This window comes from Aricia agestis, chromosome 5 (genome assembly GCF_905147365.1).
Source record: "Aricia agestis chromosome 5, ilAriAges1.1, whole genome shotgun sequence".
NCBI classification, from domain to species: domain Eukaryota; kingdom Metazoa; phylum Arthropoda; class Insecta; order Lepidoptera; family Lycaenidae; genus Aricia; species Aricia agestis.
Window position 1 is genome coordinate 13901726 of NC_056410.1, and position 15662 is coordinate 13917387.

Sequence of the window (15662 nt, forward strand, 5' to 3'; positions counted from 1 at the left end):
TGCTGATTCTGTAAATATTGGACGCTATTGCAGAAATGGTGTACGTTTATCGTATCCATTTGTGAAATTCCCATTCATAATGAACAAAAATTTTCTTTTATAATTTGTGGATGGATTTTTCTTGAAATCCCGAATTTCGGGGGGATTTCGGGGAAGACTTGGGGAGAAACCGTGTTGGCCATCTGGCAACACTGGCTGTGGGATGAAAATAGTTCTTTCTCTTTTCAGTTAACGAACGCGCTTTATCCGCTCATTTTTTGTGTTTAGAGGTGGTTTTGAGTGTTATTTTTTAAAATAATAATCATCATGATTGATAATTGATAAAACAAGTAAGCAGCGTTTTGGCTAGCATGAATGTTACCCAAAAGAAATAGTAATGCATCCTTTTAACTATACGGTATTGTGCAAGTTGCGATCGCAAGCGCTGACTACTCGACTGCGATAGCGAGAGTTTAGGCGACGGCAATCATGATTGCTAACTTGCCGTTGCTATTTGCTAACGGGCATCCTACAGCTTTGTCCAAAATCACTGCCAGCGAGTTGGAGAAATTCATAACATTTATGGTGACTTGTTCGTGGGGTCATGATACTGCAAAGGATATTCGGCAGCCACCGTGGTGGACGAACGACGTCTCCTTTTCGCATCCGTTCAAGAAGCCTTTCACTGTACCCTCGGATTGGGAAGCGAGACTCAAGAATTTAGTGAAGAAGTGTTATGACTACCATAAAAGTGCATTTCTCTTGGTTTTTTCTGCGCAACTTGCACGGTATCCAAGGAACAGGCTGAGGTATGTTGATAACAGAGATCATACTACTTCCTTGTATTACAGACCTAGTGGTCGCCTACTCGTTACTTTCCGAAATGAAAACATATTCTACGATAGGGATGAGTCTTTGGATACAGTTGAACAAATAAAATCTGCTGATATATACTTGTGCGACAATTGCGACAGTCACTTTGATAATTTAGATGTGTTGAAGGCCCACGAGAGGTTGTGTAACAATGAAAGTATTCCATCCAGTTCATGCAATGGTGGCTTACCTGAGTTTCTTTCAGCATTAAAGTTAAGACCGAGTGATCAAGCTGAAGAAGATGTACACAATAAGAACAAAGATATTGATGCAAAAACTAGAAGTATTAGAACAAGTGCTAATTATGACAGAGGACCTCCATACCCCTTTTCATCCTTGGCTTATACAAAGAACGTTAAAACAAATTGTCCTCGTGACACATCATATTCAAGGGAGAGAATAGAACGGTATTGCTGTACATCCACTGTACCTTTAAAACATGTAGCTAGCAAAAGCAAAAGTAACCAATTTCCTGTAAGATATAGGAGACCATCTGATTACTGGCAAAGAAAATATGTACATCCACAGCATAGAAATAAAAAAGTATTAGATCTCAATGGCCAATTATTATTCCTTAAATGTCGACCTATATCTGTTCCAGTAGAGAGAATGTCACTCGAAAAGATAAATGAATACATAGATAATTTAAAGAAGGAGTCTGAAAGAAAGCGCTGCTTAGAGGATAAGGACATAGTGTACGTTGATGGCCTGGATTCTGAACTAGTTGATGCAGATGTGAAGATTTGTGACCCATTGAAGAGATTTGATACGGAATGTGAAGTGATTGATCTGTGTTCGGATGACGAAAGTCCAATAGTTAATGAGAACTGTGATCCCAGAGCTGGAGTGACATGTGTGATGAAAGGTGGTGCAGTATTACGTAGAACAGCTGCCACACCACAAGCTCTCCCTGCTGAGCCATGTGGAGCTCGTGAAAAACCACTTCCATCATTGATATTACAGCCTCACCCTGTTATTCTCATTACACACACTTTGAACAATTTGTCATCAATAGCATTAAATTAGTGTAAATTAATTTTAATTGTAAAACCTAATGACTTATTTATTATACTATGTAATTAAATTTTAAAGTTCATTTCTAATGTTTCATTTATTACACAAAAAGTATTGCCTTGTTTACTGTAGATTAAACAGGAACAATAGATGATTGCTGCATATTTGTAACATTATCATGCACATTTTTTTAAAGGGTAAAAATGGGACCCTATTACTTAGACTTTGATGTCTGTCCGTCTGTCTCCAGGCTGTAACTCAAGAACGGTAATAGCTAGAGTTGAAATTTTCACAGATTATGTTACATATCTGTTGCCACTATAACAACAAATACTAATGTGTATAACTAATGCAACTAAAAACTTGAAATTTTCACAAAATCCTTAGTTATAATATTATATAATATGTGCTGCCCGCGCGCGCGCGCGTAAGAATTGAATGATAAAATTAAAATAAATCCCATAAAAAATACTATTTTTTCCCTACTTTCGCTCTATAACGGACTAACGGTACGGATAACGGAACCCTTCGTGCGCGAGTCCAACTCGCGCTTGGCCGATTTCTTTTTTCTTTTTGAGTTGCAACTGTTTTAATTCAGGCACCCAAGTACAGTACCAGTCTTGGATCACTATTTATTATTTAGTTACATGTCCATTCACACAATAAAACTAGTACTTATATATATTTATTATTTGTGTAAAACATTTTTCTGGTAACAGCTTTGTTTACTGGCAATTTTTTTGTTGCTGGCAATAAATATAACTGCACGAATATCAAACCCGGTAAGTCACACCCATACTCGAAACTGAACTCTTGTCGATTTTATTGAATTTTTTGAGAAAAATGGAACAACGCAGTATATACTAATTAGAGCGGTGAATCCTGAAAGAGTAAAGAAGATGTCTGTGTCAAAAGTTGAAAAGAAAAATGCCGAGAATAAAGTTAAAAAAACATAATTTCTCTCATTTGCCAAGTTTCGCTTATGGTGGACATACCGGGATTTGATATTTGCCTACACAATTGTTGCCAGCAATTTTAATTTTTATAAATAAAAAAACTTGGCTAAAATTGTTTTGCAACATTGTTATTAACAAAATTGGATATCGTTTTTGAAGGGAAAGAGAATTCGTAATAAAGGGATGGAATATGGAATAAATGAACAATAATTGATTCAAAATAAAACATTAACATTTTAACACTATTTTATAAACAAGAAAAGTAGCATAATATACAGAATAGAACTAGTGATCGATCATATATCTTCATTCGCGACTCTGTGCGGGTGTGAATTAAGAGGCCTGCGACTTTCTTCGTCGGAACCGTAGATCACTTCTTCATCGGAGTCATTGATCATAGAGAAAGCTGGATTGTCTTTGGTAATCGCCGTTTCTGGAAACAAAGTTAACAAAGATTTTTAACACTATCTTTCTAGAACAATGGGCGTTACATTAGGGAAAAACAATCGATGGTTAACAGACACAAGGGGAATGTATAATGTCGCAGCGTATCGCATAACACGCTGTATAATGTATTACAAAATGGCGCGGGCGCGGCGACCCGTAGCTGTTTGCCGCGATAACTACATTAGTTCATACAGGACCGTCAAAGAGGTAGGCCATACAATATTATCAGTGTTGTCGAATGACGCATCACGTCGACGCGTAGAATCAAGCTGCGCCGTAACTAGTTAATCTAATTGTGATTTAACAGTCGCAATTTAAGATTTATCAAATTCTAGAAAATATCTTACCATGTATAGATCCACTCCCGGGCGAGAATAAATACGCTAAAATATACATTTTAAAGTTGAACAGGCCGTATAGAGCCATGAACGGCGCGGAAGTATCGTAATGCACTTTTGGTTGGGAAGCCCAGTGGTCTTGCAAGGCGGCCGGGCCCCATGAATGTAGGGCCAATAACGTCATAATGCAAGTAACCGTGCCCACTACTATTGATAAACATCGAAGTCTTAAATCTGAAAAAAGTTATGGGTTATTATGAAACCTAAACTTATTCGTATAAGTCATTACTTTGAGCTTATCCATACTAATATTAGGTATAAATGCGAAAATGTGTCTGTCTGTTGACTTCACGCCGAAACATCTAGAACCGGTTTTGTTGTATGGAGATCCTTTGACTCCCGGGAAAGGACATACTTTTTATCGCAGAAAAATGCATGGTTCCCGCGCGATAAACGAATTTTGGCGAATAATTCCGTTAAATTACGAGCGTCATTTAGTAGATATAAAATATTCGTATTGTTCTAGTTTAGTCCAATTTATTCATAAAGCGTTGGCCTGACTCCTGGCTATGAATTATTGAAAATTATGAGTACTGACTACTGAGTAATGAGTTACTGACGCACCTATATTGTGGGAGGAATTTATACATCGGTATTTGCGGCGCTCGCCTTGGTACGAAGTAACGGTTTGTCGTTGGCAGAACAAATCTAAAGCCGGGTCCGCTGCTCCGTGTTTTCTTACACTAGCTATTTGACCGAGCTTCGCTCGGTATCCGATAAAACACGAATAAGATGACATTTTCTAAAAATGATCCCTTATATATAGGTATATATACAAGAATTGCTCGTTTAAAGATATAGTTATAGTATAAGTTAGTGTTTCCAATACAGAATACAGGCGTGGCCTCAGTAGTCAGTTCTGTTAGCAAAAACGTGTTTGCTGAGACAAATGGATAACATCCCCCGCATTCGCCTGCGGGGATGCGGGGAGAGAAAGCGTCGCATTTTGTGTTCGCGCTCATTGCAGCAAGACATTATTTCAAGCATGGAATTAAACAAAAACACGAACAAAACAGAATGCACTGCTAATATGTTTTGTTATCGTGTTTTGTTAGGAAATTGGCGCTGCGGACCCGGCTTAAGCGACAAGAAACTTATTCTAGTAGGAAGGAATATAGGAAAATCTTACCAAAGAAAGGCATATTCCTTAAGTCACTGTACGCTTTTACAATAAGTATAAGTAAATATAGAAAGTACACTGTTACAGCACCAAAGAACATTATCTTAACAACCTGAAACGAAATATATTTTTAATTAGATCGGTGACGGGAAACAGCAAAAATTTCGGGAAATGTTTTCAAAAAGTGCTTTTTGAAAATATTTCCCGAATAATAATTATTATGAGTAATGAGACCTAATATGATATAATGACTTCGAACTGCTCTTTAATTCTAGTTTTTTTTCTTCTTAACACTTACCGGATAATCTGGGTTCATAAAATAGTTGTATGTAGGGTCATAGTACGCGTAATACTTCTGCCAAACCGCTACTATAATAGCCGGCGTCCATACAAACCCGACGACAATAACTTTGAACAAGTAAAAAGAAATGTATCCTCGTTCATTCTGAAACAAATCCAAAGATTATTCAAAAGTCTTTAGGCTGTACCAATGAGTGGACATCTAGGTCTGTAGACCGTAAGTGAGCGTTTTTAACGCCTACTGTTAGTCTTAAATAAGTTCAAGATTGGTCAGCAAAATTAATTGAGGATTCCGTATGGTTTATTTAGGTCTCTTTGGGAAGAGATGCGGGACGGGCACACTGATATATCGGTAATCAGACGGAATCAGATGACAATTTTGCAGAGCAATTTTAAAGTTGTGTGCGGCATATAATAAGACTAAAATGGTAGAACTAATTAAGTATCTATACGTCTAGATATTATGGTATCAGTTACCTGTCTAAGGCCATGGTATAAAGCAAGCCAGGAGAGCATCACCCCAGCCAAGAAAGTCGTTTGGAATATCGCATCCAGCAGCGGCGCAAAGCACCCACCAGACACTAACCGTAACGGGAATATTGGATCTGGAAAAAATCTTGTCTTAAGTGCATGTCTTGTGTTTTCAAAATATGTGGACGCAGCATTACCTAACATAACATAAAGTGACATTATGACATATAGGGCCGGATTTACATTTTTATGTTTTTAGGCCACTTTAATTTTGCCGCCCCTATGTACGAACTCTGCCGCCATTCTAGGACGCTGCCGCCCCCCATAGGACGCTGCCGCCCGCAGGCCAGGGCCTACTACTGCCTATACATACAGGGTGCAATTAAACCTACCTGTCTAATTTTTTTTAGGGCTTAGGTATCATTAGGAGAGTCCATTAAACCACAAAAATGGGGTGATAATTTTTTTACAATAACATATTTTATCCCAACCTAATTCAGTACAGCTTGGTCACTACTCAAACGGCGCCAGTACCTGCACACACCTGGCCAGCCTCGAAGACCTAATGGCCCCTCTTCAAGATGGGCCAGCGCTGGGCGATCGAATGGCGCATGCGATGGCTATGCAATGGTCGCAACGCCTCTACATGATGGCCGTGTTCAGTTGTGATCTAAACGTCGTTCAAGATGGACGTGTAAGCATTAGCCATTGCGGCAATGCAAAACGTGCATTTTTAATAATTTATGACTTCACCAGATGACCCCCGGTGAACTTCGTATCACCTCCCTCCTAATATGAACCTTCTCTTGAATTTTACGAATAATTATTTCGAGACTAAAATTAAAATAATGGTTTATGGTAGTGACGATGATGTCAATGATGAATGTAATAATAGCATACAGTGTAAACTCCATGTAACGTCACTCTATTTAACGACAAACTCTCTAAAGCATCGAAATCAATTGACTTTGGTTGCCTTAGCTGTTCTACCCTACAATGATACACTCTACATAGCATCACAACCACTCCCAATAACGTCAGCATTACAACAATTGAACACCTTTTAAATTACTAAAATTAGTAAAAACTGCGCAGCTGTGTACGTTTTTTTGTCGCATTGTTATCCTAGCCCGCAATAAACTCGACTTTTGGCATCATGCATACAGAACTTTCTGAGAAATTAGTCCCTTTGTTTACAAATTGAGATTGATTGCACGTGTAGGCTGTTTTAGACCCTAGTCCCCAAACAAAATATAATGTGTCATGGATTAATAATATCTATTCGTTATCATATTCTCAGTTAAGTATACATAAACTTTCAAACTGTAAATACGGTTAGTAAAAGAAAATCACTGTATATTGACGAAAAACTATTGATTGTTCTTATCTCCATTTAACGACAACTCTATAGTCTATATAACGTCATAAAATGCACGGTCCCTTCAGTGTCGTTATATAGAGTTTACACTGTAATATGCTTTCCGTTCTTAAAACAACGCCGAAACTCCTAAAATTGTATCTTTAAAGAGTCAGGAGTTATGCACATATATAATGTAAAAGCTATTATAATTATTGTAAAGTTTCTTTAAAATCCGTTCAGTAGTTTTGAGTAAAAGAGTAACAAAAGTAACAAACATCCATACAAACTTTCGGCTTTATCATATTAATATAGCTTCATTCATTATGAGACCATGTACTCGTTATTTTGAATGAAATTCGTAAATTGTAATACGAATTACGACGTCCTCACTCGACCGCGGTCAGGCACCGACTGTCGTATCGCCATTCGCCAACGTGTAGAGGCGTACCGCTATCGCTTGGCCATCACCTTTGATGTGCGGCCGAAAAACCGACACCGCCGCCATTCGGCCAGCACGGCCAGCGCTGGCGCCATCGGCCATCCTACGCCACTATGTCCTCCACACGATGGGCCATCGTGATGGCCCACTACGCTGGCCCATCGTGAAGAGCCGCAATAAGATCGCGTATCGAATATGCGTCTGACGAGGATAAAAGTGACAGAGTTGTGCTCAAACTTAAAAAACAATGTGTAAAAACGCGCTAGACTCTGCTTAGAGCGAAACGGATTGCAGTTTTAACAAAAGTACTATTAGTGTAAACAAGATAATAAGATTTAGAGGTGGGTGGTTTTGATTTTAATAAGTTGATTGAATTTTTTAAATACGCCTAAATACAAAGGATGTGGTTTAGATTTATTTTAAATTTCTAAAGTGCTTATTGTTCGAAATTAAAAAGTTGCAATTTTCCATTTTTTTCATGTGTATTAATTAATTTTATTCTAAACATACCTACGTCCTTTACATTTTGACGGTCCTAAGCCCGTCAAAGTATGAAGGGAAAATTCGCAACTTAAGATAATAATAAATAACAAGAATGTCAATGAACTACGTACGGAACTACTAGCGGAAGTGCGGGGCCGGGCCGCGCATGTGTCCATATTTTGTGGTGTTTGGTAGGATAACTTTCGGAAGCTATTTCTCAACATTTTAGTACTGAGTGATTATAAAAGAAAAAATACGTGTATTTTTATTTTTCACAGGGATCACTATATTCAAATTTGGCAGGAAGGTTAAGTTGCACCCTGTATATCCAGAGCTGGTGACATAGGCAATATACAAGTAAAGAAAGGAATACCTATGCAATACCATCAGATATTTCTTCTTTATTAGTCGAATTAATGAGTTGTCAATGTAAGAGTGGCTCGAGAAGCCTTAAGAGATGGAGAATACGTCCTTTTCTGGAAACTTCAAAAGGTCACATTCATTAGTTAGGTACGTGACAGTGATTTAATTCTTCACTCTCGTGTTACGTGCTTTCCCGTTGATCAACGTCAACGTTGATATCGGTTGCTATTTCGAAAGGTGTCCTTTGAATTTGCTGCTGTCATTCAAAGTCTTTTAGAAATTGAAGATTGTAGTGTTAACTTTTTAAAAGGTTGTACTGCAAAGGGAACACTATCTATTCTCTATAGTCCATAGTCTATGGGTACTTACCATTGTATAGTAAAAGTAGAGGCAAAAGAATAGAGAGCCATTTTTGTTCTATTGCCCAGTCTTGGCTGGAGTATTTTCTGAGTGAGTGTGCAAACCAGCACTGTAAAATAAATTTTATAAAAATATTTAATTTAATAGTAGTAATATAACAAAAATAATTAGTAATATTGATTGCAATATAGCTTTTTAAGTCTTTTATATACATGCTTAACCAATACCCATTTGCGCACAATAATTAATCGACGCCAAGTTTGTGTGGCAACTGCCAAGTGGCAAGTGACTACCAACTACCAAGTGATGGGAAGCGAATAGAGCTACAAAATATGAGCAATCCAATCGTTGACGTCCCTCAGCCAACATGCATAGGCGACTTTGAAGTAAGATAAAATTACATTTGGATTGCGTTGCCAGATATACTTAAAGTTACTTACTGCTACGGTGAATGTAGTTAGAAGAAAAATAAATCTAAACCATGTCTCCATTTGCGTAAACGCCGGATTGTAAGTTTTGAACTGAAAACAAAGATGTAGTTAGGTATGTATCATCAAAATTAATAGGTACCATCAAAGAAAGTAATTCGTAAATGTCAGCTGGGTTTGACGTAACGCGACCAAATACGTAGGTCCGCCATCTGCCTAGGAATCAACTTCTCTGATAGTCAATAGTCAATATTAGGTAGTTGTGACCTTTCGGCTGGCTTGACACGGCCAAATTAAGGAGATCCGACATGTATAAATGATAGCTTATTGGGATTCTCTAATATTAATCGTTGGTGTATTTAAATAATATCTGTGTAGGATATCTAGCAATGTCACTTACATAGAACACAACTTCCCGTATAAAGTATCTCTTGTGGAATTCCTTCAGTCCGAAGAAGTGTACGTTAAGTACGTAGTGCGTGTACTCGGGCGACCCGACATGTAGGACCATCACTTCCTCACACACCTGCCTCTTGCATTTCAAGTGTTGGGTTCTGTAACAATATTAGTCATTTCAAAATTCAAGCAACTCTTAGGCCTAAGACGTATAAGTTCAACTAACTAGTGTCACAAATAAAAGTTGCCTAATAAGTTGCGTATGTACTATCTAAGTACTAAGGCCGTTATAAATAGTCAGTACTCAAGATGCATCTCGGTCTCAAGACACGGTTCAGGCTCTGTGATTGGTCGGCTGTCAAAATGTCAAAATTTGGATTCCCAACTCAAGTCCCAATGATTACAGTCGAAACGAGTAGTCATTTCAAATCATTTATAACATTCTCCACAACATATTAATAAGTATATACCTATGTTACTAGTAAGAATCATAAAATGAATGAAAAGAAATTCGAGAAGTAATCTCCCTTACTTGTGCCTTGTACTGAGTTGTACCTTCTAATTGGCCCACCTCATAAAATAGTGAATTTATATGCTTACAGACACAGTTCGACAAGGCTTTATTTGAACGTGGGTGACATTGACGGGAGCGCTGCTGGTAAAGGAGAACTGTCAAACACATGTCAAAAATGACGTTTTTCTATGATAGAAGCGTTTAGTTCCTTTTCTCGCCACGTTCAAATAAAGCCTTGTCGAACTGTACGTCTACTGTTCAGAATGCTACAGCTTACAACATGGTATTTAATGTTTCACTCCTTAGGGCGTTTGTGCACTACACGGAATTTTACCATTCGGCGCGGCGCAGCGTCCCGATTTCTCACGTTTTAATATGGCAAATGTGAAAGCTATGAACGCCGGACGGTAAAATTCCGTGTAGTGCACAAACGCCCTTAGTGTCAAAGCAAGCTGGGATTACCCTATTTATTATTAGTTGACATTGAAGACGAAACTTTACCGATTAGTAGTCTCCGTCTCCGGTATAAGGTTGGCCGTTGTGTGGTCACTGAGGACGCCATCTATCGATATACTGATCTGGAAGCTCTTGTCGAAGATCTCCTCTGAAACAATAAATTATTTATTATAGCACTTCCCAAGGTGCTTACTAGGAAAGAGGGGTATACAATGTTACTAAAGTGACATACCGTCGTCGTTGTTAGTGAGTATTTCAGCCAGCAGCCACAGCTGTTGCACGCGCGTGCCGAGCGCCGGGCTGTGCAGGTGGAACGGCCCGCAGTATATCTCGCTGCCATTGGCCAGCACGCTGCTTGCTGATATAGAGGTCGTTGACGTCGGGGATGGTCCTACAAAGAGGAGTTTATGTTTAACACTCTAACCGCCGTACTCAGAGACATTTAATTACGATTAAGCTTCAATTTAATGAAGAGTTTGACACATAATGTAAGGAGCTGATGTCAAAATTTTGAATTAATTGCATTTAAGTAATTAATGTTGCACTCTGAGTGCGGCAGTAATGGCTTCTGATGGTTTTGACTGAGGTTTGTCTATTGACCAGCGTTGTTGATTAGGTCTAATTTTGACGTTATTCGAAGGCGCTAGTGAAACATAATCGGTAAACAAAATAGGGCAATAATATTTCTACAATTAATTATACCACTAAACTTTTATCAATCTTGCACATTTTAATGTCTTCTTAGTATTATCTCATGTGGAGAAACAGTATATGCTTATAAATATAATATGTATTATGTATGGTATGTTGTGTAATACGAGTTATTAGAGATGAAGTCTTACCTGCCAATCCTATGAATACTCCTAAGCCAAAACAGGCGAAAAATGCTATAAACACCATCACAAACTCTCCTTTGTGCATTGAATATATTCTCATCTGAACGGACCTGAAATTATTTTTAACGTAAATAATAATAATCATGTACCTATAACCTAATGTTATTGCAGAGTATAAAGTAAAATAAAATGTTCCTTACCTTTCGCATCTATCATGGTGATACGCTGGTGCGATGTATTTGTTAAATTCGCTAAATAAATCGCTAAACTGTGATAAAGTATTACGAATTTTGTAGTTCCATCCGCCTGTAGGCAAATGGTACGAATAACCTACGTTTGCTGTATCCATTGATCTTTTTTGTTATTTATTCAAATATTATATAATATGTTACAACAATTTAATGCATTATACAAATTTAAACTACGTAGTATAAAATAGAGCACGCTCGAAGTTACCCCATTGGCACTTTGCTTGTTTACAAGCATTATTGATTTTCGCGCGAGTCGGCAGCCATCATGGATTCACAACGTGACGTGTCATGGCGCCCAAAGGTGACATTTTGGCGCCAAAATAAATATCTGATTTTAATATTTTTATGTTGACCAAGTATATAATATTAACTTGAATAAGTAATTCTTAATGCTTTTGTAAGTTTATCTTTAGGTGAAAAGTGTTGTTTTTTAGCTATATAGGTAACTGCAATTTTAGCACTGGCAAGTACCTAGGCTTTATTTTTGTAGCGTTCCTTTTGAAATCTCCTTTTATCCATACTTACTAATATTATAAATGCGAAAGTGTGTCTGTCTGTCAGTCTGTTACCTCTTCACGCTCAAACCGCAGAACCGATTTAGCTGAAATTTGGCATGGAGATACTTTGAGTCCCGGGAAAGGACATAGGATAGTTTTTATCCCGAAAAAATGTACGGTTCCGCCGCGATAAACGAGTTTTGGCGCAACGGAGTTGCGGGCGTCATCTAGTATGAAAATAAATAATAGCCTCACTTGTGAGTTGTGTGTAACTCACTTATCTTGGTAACAAATTCTATTAAATTACCGATTAAATACTTATTTTGAAATAAATTATAATTATTAAATTATAAGGCCGCCTTTGTATACATACATGTCTGATTTTTAAAATGTTTATTAATATAAATTTTACTGTCATGTTTGTGCACAATAAAGTATACTTACCTATTTGTTTGTTTGTTAATTAACGTTTGTGTAATATCATCGATATCAGGAATTGGATTATGGAGGCTAGGGGGAGGTGTAAAAGACATAAAATGTTGTTATAAATTATGTATTTTTCTTGCTCATACTAAAAATTACAAAATCGATAATACAACAGGAACACGATCGTAATTATAACATTATTTAATTGAAAGCAGGACGATTCGACTAAAACAATAATAACAAATAACAATCATTACATGCAGGCATGCACAGGGCACACATAATATATTATGTGTAAAGTAGTAATACTTAATTGCTAAATAGCACCTATTCATTAAGCAAATGCCTTAATTTCTAGTAAGCTACCTTTGTATTACAGTACATAAAATACTTGTAGATACTTAAATAAAAATTAAATACACTTTAAATTAAATAAATTCCATTTAAACACACCTTTGTAACATTTGATGCTAATCTATATCTTTCATAATTAATTTAAAAATCCATACAATTTATACTTAATTAGTTTTGGCCATAAATATCTCTAATAAAATATGTAAGTAAATTAAATTAATCTTTATAAAATATATGAAACAAATACAATAAAAAGAGCACAATAATGTAAAATATTAATTCTTGTAAATACTTCTAATTATTAATTATTATGTTGTTTAATAATAAGTACCTGGATGACCGAGCAACACTCATTGACTTCGTGTTACTTAATAACGCCATCTGCTGGTCGTTAAAACAATTAGTTATTAAAACAAAATAGTATTATTATTCGCCAATAGATGTCAGGAAGAGTCATCGATTCGATCGATTATCGACAAACACGAATAAAAATACATTTTCCGAAAATGATTCCTAGCTAGATCGATTTATCGCCCCCGTAACCCCCTATATACTAAATTTCATGAAAATCGTTGAAGCCGATTCCGAGATTCCAATTATATATATATATATATATATATATATATATATATATATATATATAGCAAGTCTTGTATATATATATATATACAAGACTTGCTCGTTCAAAGATATAAGATATTATGTGACATTGACGCGTTACGTCGTCGGACATGGTGTTTTGACTGACGGAGAGAAGATGAAGTGGGACTTGGGAGGGTGAATTGCTCTGTCGACGTTATGTATTGGGTGGAAGTACGTTGCCGCAACGCAGCAATGTGGCATACAATGCGATATTTCGTACTGGAGCAATGTGGCTTCGCCCTTAATCGTGAGTCAAAGTTTTTATTCCGATTCAATCAAATATAATTTAATTAAATAGAATAGAATATGACAGAATATATTATTGTGAATCATTGTCCTGGACAATTCTTAAGAAGTGCTTACACGGGCAATAATTACGGCAATAATTGCTCGGCGATACGAATGGAGCAATTAGTGGAGCAATATGGAGCAATTTTTTCCATATCGCTCAAATATTCGATGGCCACATCACTTAATATTGTATTGCGCAATATTGCTGCTTGTTGCCGAAAATTGCTTGATGTAGTCGTGACGTCAAAGTGACGTCAATATATATATATACAAGACTTGCTCGTTCAAAGATATAAGATATTATGTGACATTGACGCGTTACGTCGTCGGACATGGTGTTTTGACTGACGGAGAGATGAAGTGGGACTTGGGAGGGTGAATTGCTCTGTCGACGTTATGTATTGGGTGGAAGTACGTTGCCGCAACGCAGCAATGTGGCATACAATGCGATATTTCGTACTGGAGCAATGTGGCTTCGCCCTTAATCGTGAGTCAAAGTTTTTATTCCGATTCAATCAAATATAATTTAATTAAATAGAATAGAATATGACAGAATATATTATTGTGAATCATTGTCCTGGACAATTCTTAAGAAGTGCTTACACGGGCAATAATTACGGCAATAATTGCTCGGCGATACGAATGGAGCAATTAGTGGAGCAATATGGAGCAATTTTTTCCATATCGCTCAAATATTCGATGGCCACATCACTTAATATTGTATTGCGCAATATTGCTGCTTGTTGCCGAAAATTGCTTGATGTAGTCGTGACGTCAAAGTTGACGAGAATTGACTGGAGTTGAGCAATTTTAATTGCCCGTATAAGCTCACCATTACAGTCATAAAATATATTTGGTCTTAAGTTTCCATATAAACATAACTCACTATAGCAAAATTTCAAAAGCCTCTGTATGTGATTGGTTAACAAAAATGTAATAATATAATTCATGGCAGTTAAGGCTCATGACATTTTGACATAATGGTGACTAAAGATTGTATTTATATTTTTTTAGTACAAACCTATCTTACAGGACGCCTAGCATTACAACTATAGAAAGGGTATATCTACAATTATTGGCAAAGTGAGATAGGAAATATTATGACATTTTGTCCTTAAAATATGTCAATGATACTATTCTTTCACATTTCTACTGTAATCATGCAAGGTATATAAATAGAACATTAACTATTAACTTAAGACATAACCAAAAAATTATTATAAGAATATAAATATGTACGGTACATTATATTATAATATTTTAGAAATAATAAAACATGTTTAAAAATGATGCCTAAATAAGTTAACTCTTTTTTTTTTATAAAATATGATTTTATAAAGTAGGCAAAATGGTGTTTTTGTAGTTTTTTATAACAGTCTTTAAATGTGATGAATAAATTAATACATACATAAAAAATGTGTATATTGTGATGTTACAAAATACATATTATACTTAACAATATAAATTTTCATAATTTTCATAAGTATTTGGAGTAACAAATGTAAGTAAAAATTTATAAGGAACTAGGAATATATTATTAAATGTTAAAATAGTACGAAAAATTTTAAACTTAAAATCTTAGGTTATTAAGTTACAGTAAATACAAGTTTTAAATATTGTATGACTTTTTTTCTTTGTATGTTAAAGTTGACTAACTAAAAAAATATATTTTAAATATAATAAATACCAAGTATAAGAATTGACATTAAATCAAATTAAAGCTGAGTAGTATGACGTCTGCTTTAACTTATTCATAAGGTTTTTCTTAATGAAATAAGGGGACAAACGAGCAAACGGGTCACCTGATGGAAAGCAATTTCCGTCGCCCATGGACACACGCAACATCAGAAGAGCTGCAGGTGCGTTGCCGGCCTTTTTTTTTGGAATTGGAATTCTTTTAATTTGTATAACTTAGAGACAACGCGCTTTTAAAAAAGTCTCTTATTTCATATTTGGCAAACTGAGAGCCTGTTTCAAAATCTTGTCAAATTGCTTTTGGCATATTTTG

The 15662-nt window shown here is 36.2% G+C and overlaps 2 protein-coding genes across 2 annotated transcripts; one reads left to right on the top strand and one right to left on the bottom strand.

The window, feature by feature from the left end:
* Positions 1 to 209: 209 nt before the first annotated feature.
* Positions 210 to 1936, top strand: LOC121727444. The gene has a single exon (XM_042115301.1). The coding sequence runs from the start codon at positions 469 to 471 to the stop codon at positions 1876 to 1878; it is 1410 nt and encodes a 469-aa protein (XP_041971235.1). The 5' UTR covers positions 210 to 468; the 3' UTR covers positions 1879 to 1936.
* Positions 1937 to 3036: 1100 nt separating this feature from the next.
* LOC121727443 (transmembrane protein 181) lies at positions 3037 to 11675 on the bottom strand. The gene is made up of 12 exons (XM_042115300.1): positions 11394 to 11675; positions 11200 to 11303; positions 10590 to 10748; positions 10403 to 10505; positions 9392 to 9545; positions 9004 to 9084; positions 8573 to 8672; positions 5565 to 5692; positions 5086 to 5232; positions 4797 to 4899; positions 3617 to 3841; positions 3037 to 3255 (listed from the first exon to the last, which is right to left on the bottom strand). The coding sequence occupies exons 1-12, from the start codon at positions 11540 to 11542 to the stop codon at positions 3119 to 3121; spliced, it is 1590 nt and encodes a 529-aa protein (XP_041971234.1). The 5' UTR covers positions 11543 to 11675; the 3' UTR covers positions 3037 to 3118.
* Between the last annotated feature and the right edge of the window lie 3987 nt (positions 11676 to 15662).

What these genes read in the sequence shown, in the direction of transcription:
- LOC121727444 (XM_042115301.1), top strand. Translation starts at nt 469, where the DNA reads ATGATTGCTAACTTGCCGTTGCTATTTGCTAACGGGCATCCTACAGCT.
- LOC121727443 (XM_042115300.1), bottom strand. Translation starts at nt 11,542, where the DNA reads ATGGATACAGCAAACGTAGGTTATTCGTACCATTTGCCTACAGGCGGA. An exon ending in TCTACTTTTACTATACAATG is followed by an intron (nt 5,693 to 8,572) that starts GTAAGTACCCAT and finishes GATTTTTTCCAG; the next exon opens with ATCCAATATTCCCGTTACGG. An exon ending in TATACCATGGCCTTAGACAG is followed by an intron (nt 5,233 to 5,564) that starts GTAACTGATACC and finishes GATTTGTTTCAG; the next exon opens with AATGAACGAGGATACATTTC.